Below are 15,886 nucleotides of genomic sequence, written 5' to 3' on the forward strand. Positions count from 1 at the left end.
GGCAAACCCCCGCCAAGAGGATTGTATTTGTGAGGCTGCCAAGTGCGCAGGAATCGGCAGGTTCATCGCACGTAAAACTTTTGGACCCAATGACAGAGTAGCAAGTGCTCGTGCACACTCTTCACCTCTGTGATTGTGATCCCTGATTCTAGAGCAAAGTTGAACAGACATTTGCTGCACACGTGGAATCTTGCTCGTCAATCTTGAGGGCTTGAAGGGGATTCTCAGATCAGGACCCAATTCCCTTTGCAATGTCAAGTCCTTTATTTTCTGTGAATTTTGTATCCCTGGCTGCAAAGGAATGTGTCTTATAGCACCTGCTCGTTCTGCTGCTGTCTGGTTCCAAAAGTTGCACATTTCAGAAAATTCTTTGCGTTCACGTTTCCTTTCCATTCTTCTGATTTGTCAAATATTCTCTTGTTCTGTGTTAGACACCTTGAGGAAAGACATGCTCAGGCTCGAGGACAGACCCAGGAGTGGTAACTATCTCGGAGGATGGCCGAGGTAGGCCATGTCTTGATCTCAAGCACCAAGAGCCTCAAATCTCCTGCTGCCCTCGCAAGTTTCCTTCCCTTGCCAACATTTGAAATCCGAGTCACACTGCTGTACCAAGCCTGCCCAGCCGGGCCCGTTCACCGGCACCGCACCGGGGCCGGCGGCCTTTCTAATCAGTTTAGGTCAGTTTACATGTGCGCCTCAGAACTTGACCACCCACCCCCCGTCTAGCTAGGGTTTGAATTTAATAACCCACCAAAGCACAATTTGCCGTTGAGAGAGAGGGTGAGGATGCGAGCGAAGGAACTAGAGCGAAGGAAGGACTAGAGCGAAGATTCCTGGAGGGTGAGATCATAGAGGGAGGGAGGGAGGGAGGGAGGGAGCGAGGGAGGGAGGGAGGAGGAGGAAGCGTGTTTTTGTTACCAGCCTGCTTGAACTAGAAAGTATTTCATATCTTGTAAAGAAGGATGTGATTTGGAAAGAGTGATTTGTCACAGGCTGGAGAAGATGACATTTTGCTATCACAGGTTGTATTCGAAGATGAACGATTTAATTCTTGATGTCGAGAACCAGCCAGCTACTGGAAGGTCCGGTAAAATGCACATCCAACAACATGTGAATGCAGGACAAGGCAACCGAAGCAAGTCCTCAACGAGAAAGGCACTGGGAGATATCACTAACAGCAGGTTGAATGCCACTCTGGGTAAGTCTTCGAATACCTCTTTCCCTCGTAGGCAGAATGTCATAGCGTCATCAGCACAAGTGTCACAATTCTCTGTTGCCGCTCAGAAGGTTGATGATGCAACTGATGGCGCAACTCGCTGGATGGAGGAGCCTGCTTTCTCGGATCCAGTCTGCGAAAGCGTATTGCGGGACACTCATCAACTCCTGGAGGACAACTGTGCATCCAACGAAGAGCTTGTCTTTCCCTCATACCCCACATTTGAACCTGAGATGAACTTAACTTCTAAAGAATGGCATGCTTTTGAAGATGGAGACGATTTGAAGGAGCACTACGAAGACTTGACTTTCCCTGAACTGAGTCTGGACGATTGAGAGCAGGTCAACAATTATTGTAATTTAATGCTATTCCACAACATACAAGAAGTGAGACAGATTACCTTCTTCTGCTTGTGTAGGACAAACAGTAAACGCAAACATCTTTTAAGATACTGTAACATGCACGCGCATTTTCATCACTAGATGATTATATAAGCATGGGCAGTGCTATTGTAGCACCCAACGGACATCACACAATCACGAGCAGCTTTGGAGAACTCTAGTTGCTCTTTTTGAAAGGCCACGAGCCCGAGAGGAAAAGAGAGATCAACTGCAGCACTCTCAGAATTTCGCATAAAGATTTCCATACGGTTTACAATGGTGCCCAGAACAATAAATGGGCCCATGGATATCAAAAAGCCCTTGAATCCACAGAACCTTCCCAGAAAATAACGTGAGTCGTCAATGCGAAGTTTCAGGCAAGAAAAGACCTTGCCCGAAAGAAAATGATGTACCAAAGCTGGAGCATTTCATAATTATTCCAGCCATCGTATTTCATGAGATTAAGAGTATGCGCCACGTGATGATTGCAGTTTGGGTAGATCAAGCAATGTATCTTTTTTCGAAAGTCATCCGCCCCCTGTATTCAGCATGGCAATGAGCGGACAATATCATTCATCAACGGTGTTACCATATCAACACACTTGTCCCATCGCTCTTCTGCCGTATTGCCTTCCACAGATGATCTCACTTTGTTTGGATCGAGTGGGAGGTACCTAGTTGCCTACAGGCAGGATTATCGCGGGAAAGCAACAAGAAGCAAAGTTGGAAGACCTTGCCAAGCATCATTCTTCCTTCTTCAACATAATAAGGACCCTGAAAATCATGTACAATTCCATGGGAATCACTGCATGAAAATCAGTGAATTCGGCAAAAAAACATTTTCCTCACCATATGCCTGTATGTCCTATCATCGGGATAATCCAAGTGAGCGGAGGGAAAGGTTGCCACACGATTGAACATGGAAACCTGTTCACAACTCACATCTATGCTCACCATACCTTGTACGAGGTATGGGATCCACTTGCCTGTTCATTTTCATGTTTATCCCTCCACACTCCTCTTGCATTGCTCTTGAGCTTTGAAGCTGGTGTGCCAAGCGAAATTTCTCTACAAAATTCAAATGTCACAGATATTATTTCAAGATTTATCATGATTTTTATTTGAATGTAATATCAAATATTTCTACTAAATTTGAATATGTATGTATCATATGAAAAACATATTGAAAATGCCTGGTCACGTGATCACACGCGCCGACGGCATGTCCACGAATGGCTCCGTCCCTGCAGGTCAGAGGCGGGGCAGACCCCTGCCCCCTCCTCCTCCTCCATCCCCCTACATGCCCTGCTGCTTCATCTCGTGCCTCTCCGCCTTTCCTCACTTCCTGCCTCTCTCCTCGATATGCGTGGAGCTTCTTATCCGTCCCCTTCAGGGACCGTGGCACCGCCGAATCCTCAGGCCGCACCAGCACCACCACCGGCAGGCTACGTACCGCCGAGTGCGTGCCAATCAGTTTGCCTCCTTGCATTTAGTTTTGATTGCCGATGCAGCATATGCTCCACAACAAGCGTATCCTCAACAGGTGGACTAGTTACACACTTCACTCAGTTGATTTCAATTGCGTCAGGCATATCCAGGGTATCCTCCAGTTGCTCAGCCCTACGGTCCACTAGCTCGTCAGAATTGAAGACCTCCTGCAGCTAAACCTGCACACAGGCTACCCCCCTCAACCATATGGATACCCTCCTCAAGGATACCCAGGATATCCTGCATATCAGGTGAAGCAGCTTGCGCGAAGTGGACGGTTTTCTGATTCAATGATACCGTGTGTGAAAAGGCGATGCCCCCTGCGACTCCCATGGTTTCACCGCATATTCAGGTTCTCTTTGTTGATGAGAAGGGTGTCGGTGAACAGGTCAGCACAGAGACCGCCAACCACCCAGATATCGTTGCCGCCGCCGCCAACAACCAACACTGTTCAATCATTCACCAACACAGGGGTTGAAAAGAAAACTTCACTTTACGTGGGAAAAATTCCTGAAGGAATTCCGGATGACAAAGTGAAGGAATTACTTGAGGTAAGGTTTGATCATGAACTTGTGGTGAAGTATCTTGTGGCAAGGAGCGTGTAAGCTTGTGGGAGACTAATGTATAGCAAGGATGATTGTAGTATGATTTCCCCGCTTGCTTTCTTCGATGTTGAAGAACTGCTTCGATGATGACAATCTATGCATTACCTGGGCTACTCCACGTACGTGGGTCTTGACTTGAATGCTCAAATTATTTGTTCGTGTGATGCAGAATGGAATTCTAATATTTGTATCATTACCATCATCTTTGTAGTATGTTGATACCATGTAATTGTTCGATTGTTCAAAATTTGTGTTTTTCTCCCTTTTTCGGCCCTATTGAATAACACTTTACGCAAAGATATGCGGCACAGTCGTTTCATGGAAGCGCGTGGAAGATGTAGAAACCAAAAAGCCGAAAGCATTTGGATTTTGTGAGGTTCATAGATTTGCCATTTCATTTGCGGTACTCACTTGAACAGTATGAGAAGGCTGAACACGTCATGCGTGCTTTGCGATTGCTCAATGGATATAAGGTGAAAACCATGCTTTGTGTGCTCCATCCTCTACTTTCTATTTCGACTTCAGGCTTGTATTTGATCTGCGTTAGCCTACCTGGTTGCCCGCTCCTGATTTGGATCTTCGTAGATTGGACCAGCTGAGCTCTTGGTCAAAGTCGACTCAAAGACTCAAGTTTGATCAAACTGGATTCATTCTAGAAGGTGGCCTAATCTTTCTTGTTTCGATAGGCATATTTGGATGATTTTGTTGTTCGCAAGAAGGCTATTCTTTTGCAAGTGAAGGTGGGCTCATTGATTTTGCTCTGTGGTACACGACTCAATGATTTGTTGCAGGAGAAAGACGCTGCCGCACATATTGAAGATTTTGACAAATCTCAGGCGGTCGGCGTTTCCCCCCTATTTGTGCGTTTAGGCTTTCTTGTGATCGATTAAACTTCAGGACGAAGACGTGCGCGTGGTGGAGGAGCTGAAACGTTTCTACGAAAGGTAAACATCTATGTTGTGTTGACTCCGTAAGTTAACACAAGAAATAGTCTTCAAAAGGATGGAATTGTTGCTGCTGTTGAACGTAGATTGCAATCAGCAACTGCAGATCCAAAAGAAGAGGGCAAGGAGCGTTCCGGTCGTGACCGTGATAAAGACCGAGAGCGGCATGTTCTGCTGGGGGGCAATGCTTGTTTCTGATGTTCATTATCAGTGATCGCGAGAGAGACCGGGTTCGCAACAGGGATCGAGATCGAGATAGAGACCGGGACCGAGAAAAAGACCGAGAAAAAGACCGAGAAAAAGACCGAGAAAAAGATCGAGAAAAAGACATGGTAGAAAAAGACAGGGAGAAGGAGAAGGATCGGGAGAAGGAGAAGGATCGGGAAAAGGACAAGGATCGGGATAGAGATAGGGAACGCGACAGAGACAGAGATCGAGAGAAAGATAGGGATCGTCGCGATAGGTATGTCTTTCAAATTTGATCTGATCTGAGGTCCAATTACCTGACGTGATCCCACCCTACCAGGTCGCGTGAACGAGACAGACACAAGGATAGACGCAAATCCAGGTCACGAGACAGGTTTTCCACTGGTATCGATCAATGATTTCACGCGTGACTGAGTGTGTCAGACGTCGTTCCAGATCTCGTGACCGTGAACGCGATCGCTCGCGCGAGCATCGAGAACGGGACAGGGACAGGGACAGGGACAGGGACAGGGACAGGGACAGGGACAGGGCGAAAGATAAGGAAAGAGAAAAAGATAGGTAATTCTTATTGGGATGGAATGTTAGGGTCAATAAGATGATTCCGCAGAAAAAGTCGCCGCAGTGAAAAGCAAAGCGACCCTGAGCAAGCTTCGAAGTTGCTTTGCTTTTTCTGTTCTTGTATATTCAATACTGACATTTGGAATCAGTTTCCTTGCATCCGCACTTGGTGAGGTACGGAACCCATCTGAGCAAGATAATGCTGGGAAGCAAGAAGTTGGCGAATCTGTGGATGAATCAGCAATTTTGAAAGTTGATGGGCCTTTGGGCTTGAAGGTAGATGCTGAATTGTGGATAGGTTTAGCCATGCTCATGCTTCTGCTTCAGTTAGGTGTTGGAGTGAATGCGAAGAAGAGCAGCTCTGCGAAAGTTGCCCCTACTTCGGTTCCGCATGCCATGTCAATGCATGAGGTTACTGACACCTTGTAATCAGCTCTTCAATGCGGACGAAGAGGAGGAAGAAAGAGAACGCGAGAAACAACAAGTATGCCATTTTCTTTCTATATTTGATGTCAGGTCATGTACTGCGGCAGCGAAAGAAGATGAAGATCGAACGCATTGATTATGGTATCCGCGTGTTATTCTCTCGACTTAGTGTAATCGCGGATGAAGGCGAGCATGCCCTCGACGTTGACAAGAAGAAGGATGCACAAACTGCAAAGAACATCATCGACCAAATTCCCACAGAAATCGAGGAGCTTTTTGCCTTTCCCGTCAAGTGGGAAGTGCTTGACAAGTACATCTGCATACGTGGTTGGTGTTGCTCGTTTCATGTTCTTTCAGATACAAGTTGGCCGACACAAAGCTTCAGCCGTGGGTTCAAAAGAAAATTGCTGAATATCTGGTCAGTTGACTTGATCATGAGCTTTCCTCTGAGAGTTTCTCTCACCTAATGGTGGACCCCAGGGTGAGGAGGAGCCTACGCTGACCGGCTACATCATTGCTATGATAAAACAGCACAAAACCCCGCAGGTCCTGTAGATATAGATGTCGATTGTGCATTTGATGTTGCTTACAGGACATTTTGCAAGAAGTGACTGGAATTCTCGACTCGGACTCGCAAATATTTGTTGTCAAGGTACTTATTAATTATCCAGGGCAAGAAAGGCGTGACGAGAATGTTTGCAGTTGTGGAGGATGATGATCTTCGAGATTCTCAAGGCAGATGCAGTATAGCTTGTCTTGTCTGTACACCTTGAACTTTCGTCACGTAAATGATCAAATTGGATTGAAGCAGAGGAGCCCCATCACGTCTTGTACTTAGTCTCTTTCACAGCGTCAGAATCCCCCGGCTCTGCAACTCCTCTTCCATCTCATGCGCATACATGCCAGCCACTGACATGCCAACGCTTACAATGTCTCTGCGCCGCCAGGCACTCACCTTCTACACTCTCGATCTCCTCACCCTAGCAAGGGCCCATGTCAACACCTAAGACCAACATAAGAGACAACCTTGTCGTTGAAGAAGGTGATGGAAGGGCTCAGGCTGCCGTCATCGTAAAGGCTCAGGCCCAGACTTGGGTAGCTCTTGAGATTGTCGTTAATGAACTTGCGAACCTGCAAGAAACTCTGAGGTCCGCCCAAAGGTTTCTTCTTTACCTGCGGGTAGTACTGTCTGCAGATCCCATCACAAACCTTGAGGTCCTGCAACAAACAACAATCTCAGCGGCTCCAACTGCTATCAAGACACGAACAACAACCGCTCTTGCTGCCTGCTTGCACCCCTCGTTGGGACACACCTCGACTCTGAACAACAGGAGATGAGCCAGCGTCGAAGTTGATGCCACCAAGGCACTCACCTCTTTCTCTCTACTTGTGCACAGAGGACAAGAATGAGGCTCAGGAAGGAGATGAGCGCTAGTCCCTCCCCCCTCATGAGCGCCTGATCACTCAGAGGTCAGGAGAGGTCCAAGAGTCACGAGCCTAGTTGAGAGCAAGGAAGGAGGAAGCAGCAACAACGAGGGACCCCCCACCCTCCTCTCCTTCATCACCCCTGCCATCGTCCCAGACCCACCCTCCCCAAAAAGAAGGGTAGTTCTGGTTCTGCCGACCGGTGCCGAAAGGATCAGGGTAGGATGGCCAGGCATGGGGAGCCACATGAGGATGCTGTTGCCACCACAAGGTAGCGAGCGAGAGATGAGAAGAGACAAGGTTTCAGGTTTCTAGGTAGACACTCTTCCATCTAGGTTTCAGGTTTCTAGGTAGACACTGCTTCCAAGTGACCCTCAAGTCGGACGACCAACTTTGAGGACAACGAGGAGAGCTGCCTTGATCCCCTCCTGTCCTTCCGCAACATCGACATACACTGTATACACGTGAGTCATCTGCAGCAGAACCTGCGGTGCGCAAGTGAGATGGTGACAAGCCTCTGCTGCAGGTACGTGTGCTTCTTTCATGGGAGGCTTCCCGACGACGACAAGCGGTAGTCCGTCACGAGCAAAGAGGGCTACATACGAGACTGTTCCGTGCTCACTGAGGATCGTGGTTGCCTGCTTGACTGCTTGAACCTGCTCGTGTCTCAGCTGGTGCCGGCGGTTTGGGACGTCATCACCTGTCCAGTCAGCGGGAGGGATGCAGGATTTATGCAGGTAGAGTCGATGGGCGTGGAAAACTGTGCCAAGATAACACGGACATCCTCGCAAGCACTCGGCCAGTGAGGAGGATTCATGGCTCCTCGAGCCACCTTGTAGCAAGCCAGCAGAGATGGCACGCGCCACGCGCCCGCCTCCTTTGTTTCCAGCTGAGGAAGTTTGAGCCCGAGCTGGCGATACGTGTAGTCTCGGAAAACTCGGAGGACGGAAGATCTTGGATACTGGAAGCGCAGAGAAAACCTGAGATGCAAGTGAGTTTGTACAAGGGCCGGCAGCGCAGACTCACGCTGAAGCATGACCTGCGATCAGATTGCGGAAGCAGATGCCATTGGAAGACGATAATTCCTGTGCGCCAATCAATACAAAGACAAGGGAAGGGAACATTTTCACATCGAGATGCAGCACAGGACGATGAAAGAAAACACGCATGAGCTCGTTATAATTCTTCCTACAATTTCCAGCACGCGATCTGAAAAATCCGTGAGAGAATTATTTGATGAAAATGTCTGTAACGAAACCCACGTTCCATCCAACGAACCAGGCAGTCTGCACTTGCTGAGAAGCAAGACCTGCAGGGAATTCAAAACATTCTGTTTCCTGTCATACAGTGTTTCCGACGATTTACCTGAGAATCAATCAAGCTCTCATGTCCAAAAGCGCTGGCTGCTTGCATGATTGATACCACCTGGCATCATAGTTCACCTCACCTTTGTGCCATCTACAGCGGCACATTGTCCATGATAAAGTGTCCAAAATTGTCGCCAAAGGAAGGTGCGTCCAGAAAGCTGAGATCAACCTGTACAACTGTCAGAGACTGAAGCAGAAATTGCTCCCGAGCATAGGTACATCTAGGGTTTGAAACCATCTCGGAACGGATTCGTGCATCACAAAAGGGCTCCATGCTTTTACATTTTCCAGATCATCCTGATCTGAAAGACTGTCAAATGCATTACTAACTTCAAAGATTCTGTTGTTACTTCGGTTCACATCAAGGTACGAGAGATGCAAAAATCCGTGGCGATGAGAAATCGGCCACTGAATGCATCTATGGTGAACAAGAGCGACTGTTTTCTTCCTCCCGCACTTACACTAGAGAAATTCACTGTCTGTGGGTCCTTGAAGTAGATAAGCTGTCCTAAGACAAAATCGATTTCAGCCAGTCTCATCAACTATCAACGAATATTTCTGAGCGATGGAAGTAGTGCTCTTGCATCCACCTCTTGCCCAGCAGACGTGGGAAAAGCGACACACTCGTTGTCCAATCGCATCCGGCCCATAACCATCATCCTAGAACATTTTGAGAACGAGTATGTGCAACAAATGTCAAACTTTGAAGCCTGCAGAGTGAAGTTTGAATGGGTAGGGCTGATAAGCTGTTAGTCAAAATCTCCTGCAGTAACTCCATGCGACCTGCACCCCACCCATGCACGCTATGGAGCTGTACGTTTTTGAATTGTACTCGCCATCCTTCAAGATCCTGTTGTTTGGAGTCACTTCATGTAAACTTTTCAAGCTACTAGTCACCCAAAGGGCACAACTTCGTTGGCTGCGGCATAAGTCAAGTCGGTGTCATAGAACGTGTTCCAAACGTGAAATGTGATACTCTCAGTCAATTCAACATGCAACCCATACATCTGTACGTCCATGAAGTACGTTCCTTCAAACAGATCCGGCAAGGAGAAGAAAAGATAGTTTTCTTGGACTGACTTGTAGTACCAACTTGCTGAGACAATCAGATTACCTGTCATGAAATCAACGCTGAACCTTGCTGTTCATTACGATCTCACCACCAATATTAATTTTGATAGAGTAAGGCCCGTCGCTGAGATTATTCATCCCCAAATAAACATCAATATTCGCGTCCAAGATCGCAGCATTGTTTTGGATGCCCTCAATTGACAATTGAGAGAGTGATCTCTTTGTTAGGAAAATTAAGAGTACGAACGAGAATGAAGATAGTTTTGTCCGTAAGAACATGTGTTTGATCAACAAAGAAATCTGAGCTTCCTCTTATCACATTTCCCTACTCGATCCGCCTCTGCTCCATGCCAAGAATTTCATGCTGGCGTGTTTAACCGTTACGACCGCTGCAAGAACAGTTACAATCGCAACTTCCTCAACCACTTCTGTTGCAAACGACAAATCTGGGGTCCAATTGGAGCCACCAGTTTCAAAATGTGCCTGAACTGTTCAAAATAGAGAGTCCCAATTAAATATTGGTTTTTGGGGGAGAATTTCATGAATTACTTGATAAAATTTGAAATGTTATGTTATGCACGAAACCAATTTTCCATCCCAAATGAAAGAATCAGTTTTTTCTGCACCGAAGCGGCGGCGCAATGGCACAGATGGGACAGCAAGCGACGTGCAGGTGCAGCTGAGAGGCTGAGACGAGAAGATAAATCACACACAACCCCTCAGCTCATAGATAATCATACCTTCGTCTTAGGCTCGCCCCCCTGTGGTTATTGAACTCCCCGCAATTGCTCCAACTGACATCCTTCAGTTTGCTTTTTTCTGCTTCCTTTGTGCCAGGCGGTCGATAGAAACTTAAAAAAACCATTTCGTCGTAACGCCACATCACCTACAACTGAATACCGCTGCTGTGTTTAAGGCCTGGGGATAATTCGATCTGATTGACAATAGTTGGTCTAATAGCAAAATTGATAGATAATCCACTCCACCGAGTTTCATTTACAATAGGCCAGGTTAAATTCAACAAAAGTTTCATTTGGAATGTTCCTGGACTAATTTGTACTGTGCGAAGATGCTTTGTTGAAATTCATCATGGCAATGCAGAACACGGCTTACCCCACCCCAGACCTAACAGCCAAAAGGCCCTCCGTCGCTCGAGGAAATTCAGATTTGTCAAATCCTTCCCGAGAAACATCTTCGGAAGAAGAAGATAAATATGGATCCTTGTATACACAGGCTGGAACTAGACGTGTGACGGTGCAAGATCTCGAAGGCGATTGCTCCCTAACTTTCATGATGTTGGTACCTGATACCTTAGAAGTTATGCTTGAGCACATTTCTGTGCGATTTGGTTATAAGAGTGGAAGATGTTCATTGTACACCAGATATGGAGCACCCGTGGATAACTTGTATCTCATTAAGGACGATGAAATACTTTACGCAGCAGATGGAGGGGAATATCCACAACAATTACGCGAAGCTCTGCATCCTGGTTTGGATGAGATAGGCCAATGGAGATCAGCTATTATTGAGAGATATCAAGTATGGGGTTGGCCAAGAATAGGACAATTGGTCGGAGGTGAAGAAGTGAGGCTCCGTCTACAAACAGCATTTCGTACCAGTGCGCTAATGGGGGGATTGATCTTTGCATTAGATTTTTTTGCATTCATGTATCCTCCTTCTCTAGAAGGGCCTCCATCAAATTGCTCTTCGACAGACCATGCAGTACGATATCTGCAGGTATGCGATCTTGTTCGAGCATACTTTTGGTTTGCTGGTTTGGGACTTGCACTTTCGATGGTTAATTTGATGCTGGCAATTCTTTTGAGTGTACAGTTGAATCTTCTTCCTTCTGAAAGAGATGTTTTCTGGTTTTTAAAGGTATATTTGCATCATGGTTGAAATCCTGATCACTGAAATGTTTTCGTAGCAATATGGCCATTGGTTGTTTGGATGGCCCACAACTTGCTTATTGTTTGCCCTATGTTGCACAGCAGGATTCATCATTATTGGTGCTCTCATAGTCTTTCCTTCTGAGAAGGATTCGTGGGCTTTCGTGGGAATATCGTGCTGCTGCTTCTCTGGTTTGATGTTCTTGTTTTTGACACTCTCGACCGCCACGTGGAGGCGCATAAATGGAATGGACATAAGAAAGGTGTCATATCTTACTTCTGTGAATTATGTGATGTTGCTTTCAAGGTGTGGCCAGGTGATCCTTGGCTTGAGCAGACAGTTACCACCTCACTGTAGTGCATCCACTAGCATTCGTCATCAGCGCTGAATTTTCTACGCAGGATGAGACCGCATCGAAGTCGATACGACTCCCTCACTTCATTCCAATCAGGTGCTCTTTGGATGTTTTTCTTGCTGCCTCCTGACCTAGAATTTTAGGCGTGAATGCCTCAGGCAGTAGAACAGCTTCAGATCGCTCCCTGCAAGACCCATCAAACATTGGATCGAACGCGTCTGCTGCTCCGAAGCGCGAGCGGTGACTGGTAGACCGAGACTTGTAAAATCTGCCGAGTTTGGGGTATTTCAAACGAAATCCAAATTTTCAGTGCGCGAAACAATGCGGCTAGGAGAATCTTACCGTATATATCTCACGCGCTGTGTGTAAGAATGTGTACCATTTAAAGGTGTGATGCGTCGAATAGCAATGAATGGATATTTACTATCCTAGAAAGCTCATAATGGTGCTCAGGACGTGCTCACTTATCACAGTGTGTGGCATAATACTTGGCCTCGTTTATGAGAACTCAGCCGTGCTTGCTTTAGGAATTTATTATCCAAACTATCAATCAAACAAATACATTTATGTAGAACTGTTTTGATATTCTTCTGTTCAGGAACAAAACAGATGCAAGCTTCAACCAAAGCATTCAACATACCCCTTACCTGTTAACTGCGACTTATGCAAGCTGCCTCCAAACCATGCCCATCCGGATACCTGGTGCGTTTTCTGATCCAAATCCAACTTTCCCTACAAAGTCAGCAAACAAGAGACAATACTCAACAAGGTTCAAGCTAGCATATCGCATATGCACAGAAAACGTGTTGACTAAGGATCACATTGCATTCGAAGCTATCAGCATTCAGGTGTCATGCTGGTCAGTGTCTCTGTTCAGCCATGCAGAGTTCAAGAATCAGACAATGCCGCGTCGTAACAAGGAAAGTTGCGGTCAGCAAGTCATGGATCGTTGCCGAGATGTCATCATTTGTGTAAGAACTCTGTTTGGAAGAAACCTACAGCTGAGGTAAGAAAGAGCGAGAACAGTAAGATGAGTAGCCTACTCACAGAGACACCTTGCTGTTAGGGGTTCAAGGATCGGGTAGTATGAGGCTTAAAGACCAGCCGCTGAGCTGCTGAGTCCGACGGTCAGAGTCTCCGAGACCCGGTGCCCTCCGAGCGGCAGTCCCGCTCGGAATCACAGAGTTACGGACCGTGACACCGCTCCGAGTCCGCCGCCTGTGTGTGCCGCGGCCGGGAGCACCGATAAGAGGATCTAGTACGATTTTTAACTCAACGCGCGGATGTCAGCCGCGCGTCCGACGGTCACTAAAAAATTCCGTTACTCATCAAAGTCACTGTTGAAACTTCTTGTGCCACTCTCAATGGCTAAGTGACACATGGGTCGAATTCGGCCCACGTGGGCCGAATTCGACCCACGGCTTTTTGCCCCTCATACAGCACCCTTTGTGCGCTGGTCTCAACGAAAACATGGCAGGGAAGGATAGAAGAGGACAAGCGCTTTCAGGGGCTGCAAACGCCATTCTGTTTCATGCATCCGTTGAGATTCTACAAGCTTCCAAAGTGAAGGCTTTCCAACAAAATTGCATGTTTTGTTCATGATCGTTGAAATTTCCATCCAATTATTCTGTGTTGCTGTTGCGTCCGCGGTGCGCGATTTCGCTTGATTCTTTCGTAATAGTTCAGATAGAAGACCATCCTGACTAGTCAAGATCAGTTTTCAATCTTTTGGCTGATTTCAATAACTCAATTTCCACTGAAATGACGAAAATTACAGAATACGACAATTTTGAGGTTTGTAAGTTGTGGCATTCACATGTGATGATCTCCGTGAAGCTGGAAATATTATAGATTGCTTCCTATACATGATAGGCAACCGTTGCATTCGAAATGAGCACCAAAGTTGCCTCAGTTGCGAGGCCAATGCGTCGAATACATATTGGGATGAATTTCGTTGGAATGACGTGTGCCTGAAGAATTCTTCGTGGTACATCCACTTCGAGACATGGAAACATCGCTGAACAGTAGTGAACCCTATTGACCAACATATCCATTAACAATACAAAGCGTATTCAAGCTGGATCTTCGCATGTCTGTGTTTTTTTTCCATAATTTTCTTCGTGCCGTATTTCAAGTTTGGTATTCTGATAGAAATTGCACGCGGAAGAACATGGTCTACGAAGTCGTTCTCTTCTGGGTTAAGGAATGGTCACAATTCCACATCTTTACATGTATCTTGCATAGTTCATGCATAGAGTTTTGAGTACTTGATGGGCCCTGATGACAGTTGCTTCATTACTACTCATCCGAAGCCACCACTCATCAGACGGATGTTGGAGCTGGCTGTTTCATGTCTGTTTCACGCAAGTAGCGCCTCAAACTGTTTCCACGTGAAATGTTCTTCGTAATCGCATGTTATTCGTCTTCATTAGTCACTTTTTCTAGCATTTTGTTGGAGAAAACTGTGAAAAAATGGTTCGTCGATTGTGTCGTTCAGAAATATTTTTCACATTTTTTCCTTCCAAACAGGGTAAAACATCACCTAGAACGTTTAAGAATCATCGTGCAGGGGAAAATAATCCTGCTGAGTGTTGGAGAAAGGCCTAAAGACTCATTTGCAAAGTGAACAGACACGGTATGAATCGCCATGCACCAGCACGAGAGAAACATGTGAGTACAAGATTGACGCCGGAACAGATGATTTGAAGACACCACAGCACAAGATCTCGTCATCCTTATGTGATCACGAGACGCAGGACATGCTGAAAGACTGACATGAGATTGCTCACAGCTTCAAGATGTGCGGATAACAGTGGGAGATGTCATATTCCATGCGGAGTGGTTGTCTGCATCAACTTCAATTTTACAGTTGAGGAGGTGAATTAATGGCAAAGAAGCTGCTCTGAGAAAGAAAAGGGACTTGGATGTGATGAATATCATCAAGATGCACGATGGAAGTGAAGAGTTACAAGGTTTAGTGTAGGTATGAAGGAGATGGTAAGGAAAGTGATTGGGATACCTCATACCAAAATGTTGATGAGCACTGAAACAATTTCAAGCGTGGAAGGGGCCTATCTCGACTGAGAAGCAAGACAATCACTCAGAGACATGCAGGTGAATCAGGAGAACCCATTGCAATATCGCAGCAGGCAAGAGGATGTGAGGAGTTGTGTAGATTCTTGATTCCGTCCACGGTTTTACGACGGAAATGAGGGCGCGGAGTGAGCATTCCAAAAATGTTGAGGTCTTTAACTCGAGGGAGACCAGAGTAGCGTGAACGATAAGACCAGTGATGGATGGAATACTCATTCTCCAAGAAACTCTTTCCAATTAAGTTGTTGAATCAAGATAGATAGTATGATACATAACTCAATGAACATTTTCCTTTGTCTCTGTGATTTTGTACGCAACAGATCGATGAATTTATCGCTAACAACAGCATGTTGGCGTTATGACATGCAGTGAAAATTGAACAGAAACTCATAAATATCATGAAATCCTTTACAGTCTGCAACATGAATGAGTATTACAACAGTTTACTTTCATATGATGCAGAAAAATATGTTCTCATGATTCATGAAGTGCACCAATGACCCTCCTCATGGAGCATGGCGGCGCGCCATTTCCCGGGAAGGCCAGTACCCCCACCCAGCAATGGCAAGTAAACACCCTATCTTTGATTTATTCAAAATACCCGTAGTAGGACTACCCCCACCCTTCATTTTCAGGCCCCTCTAAGGCAAAACCATCTGAAAACGGCAAAAAGGTGCCGAAGGTTTGTGTCACTTAGCCACTATATCCTGGCTTAATTTTTAGGGCAATCATCAATTTCCAATCAACAAATTTTTGGAGTAATCATTTTCCAATCAACGAAAGTTTGCAGTAATCATTTTCCAATCAACTTTTTGAAACAATAATCATTTTCCAATCAAAACTCCCCGTTTTGTACCGCCG

At 46.1% G+C, this 15,886-nt stretch overlaps 7 protein-coding genes across 7 annotated transcripts; 3 read left to right on the forward strand and 4 right to left on the reverse strand.

Moving 5' to 3' along the window:
- Positions 1-1,020: 1,020 nt before the first annotated feature.
- On the forward strand, positions 1,021-1,661 carry GUITHDRAFT_156194 (hypothetical protein). Its single transcript, XM_005819866.1, has one exon. The coding sequence runs from the start codon at positions 1,036-1,038 to the stop codon at positions 1,549-1,551; it is 516 nt and encodes a 171-aa protein (XP_005819923.1). The 5' UTR covers positions 1,021-1,035; the 3' UTR covers positions 1,552-1,661.
- Positions 1,662-1,969: 308 nt separating this feature from the next.
- Positions 1,970-2,528, reverse strand: GUITHDRAFT_81883 (hypothetical protein; the record flags this gene model as incomplete). The annotated part of the gene is made up of 4 exons (XM_005819867.1): positions 1,970-2,134; positions 2,186-2,278; positions 2,329-2,401; positions 2,446-2,528. Coding segments are annotated over 4 exons (414 nt in total), but the record flags the coding sequence as incomplete, so codon positions are not given.
- A 1,032-nt stretch (positions 2,529-3,560) lies between these two features.
- GUITHDRAFT_55623 (hypothetical protein) lies at positions 3,561-4,165 on the forward strand (the record flags this gene model as incomplete). The annotated part of the gene is made up of 3 exons (XM_005819868.1): positions 3,561-3,635; positions 3,988-4,065; positions 4,109-4,165. Coding segments are annotated over 3 exons (210 nt in total), but the record flags the coding sequence as incomplete, so codon positions are not given.
- Positions 4,166-6,448: 2,283 nt separating this feature from the next.
- On the reverse strand, positions 6,449-7,337 carry GUITHDRAFT_156195 (hypothetical protein). The gene is made up of 6 exons (XM_005819869.1): positions 7,198-7,337; positions 7,099-7,144; positions 6,998-7,042; positions 6,851-6,955; positions 6,780-6,804; positions 6,449-6,733 (listed from the first exon to the last, which is right to left on the reverse strand). Exons 1-6 carry the CDS (start codon positions 7,272-7,274, stop codon positions 6,669-6,671), a joined length of 363 nt encoding a protein of 120 aa, XP_005819926.1. The 5' UTR covers positions 7,275-7,337; the 3' UTR covers positions 6,449-6,668.
- Positions 7,338-7,623: 286 nt separating this feature from the next.
- GUITHDRAFT_148263 (hypothetical protein) lies at positions 7,624-9,635 on the reverse strand (the record flags this gene model as incomplete). The annotated part of the gene is made up of 12 exons (XM_005819870.1): positions 7,624-7,734; positions 7,780-7,905; positions 7,950-8,229; positions 8,276-8,334; positions 8,380-8,458; positions 8,512-8,558; positions 8,615-8,674; positions 8,720-8,785; positions 9,078-9,124; positions 9,207-9,276; positions 9,400-9,466; positions 9,514-9,635. 12 exons carry the CDS (start codon positions 9,633-9,635, stop codon positions 7,624-7,626), a joined length of 1,134 nt encoding a protein of 377 aa, XP_005819927.1.
- A 672-nt stretch (positions 9,636-10,307) lies between these two features.
- GUITHDRAFT_156196 (hypothetical protein) lies at positions 10,308-12,371 on the forward strand. Its single transcript, XM_005819871.1, has 5 exons — positions 10,308-11,565; positions 11,615-11,839; positions 11,884-11,930; positions 11,979-12,028; positions 12,076-12,371. Exons 1-5 carry the CDS (start codon positions 10,777-10,779, stop codon positions 12,174-12,176), a joined length of 1,212 nt encoding a protein of 403 aa, XP_005819928.1. The 5' UTR covers positions 10,308-10,776; the 3' UTR covers positions 12,177-12,371.
- A 1,245-nt stretch (positions 12,372-13,616) lies between these two features.
- GUITHDRAFT_156197 (hypothetical protein) lies at positions 13,617-14,012 on the reverse strand. The gene has a single exon (XM_005819872.1). The coding sequence runs from the start codon at positions 13,945-13,947 to the stop codon at positions 13,792-13,794; it is 156 nt and encodes a 51-aa protein (XP_005819929.1). The 5' UTR covers positions 13,948-14,012; the 3' UTR covers positions 13,617-13,791.
- Positions 14,013-15,886: the final 1,874 nt, after the last annotated feature.

This window comes from Guillardia theta (genome assembly GCF_000315625.1).
Source record: "Guillardia theta CCMP2712 unplaced genomic scaffold GUITHscaffold_201, whole genome shotgun sequence".
NCBI classification, from domain to species: domain Eukaryota; class Cryptophyceae; order Pyrenomonadales; family Geminigeraceae; genus Guillardia; species Guillardia theta.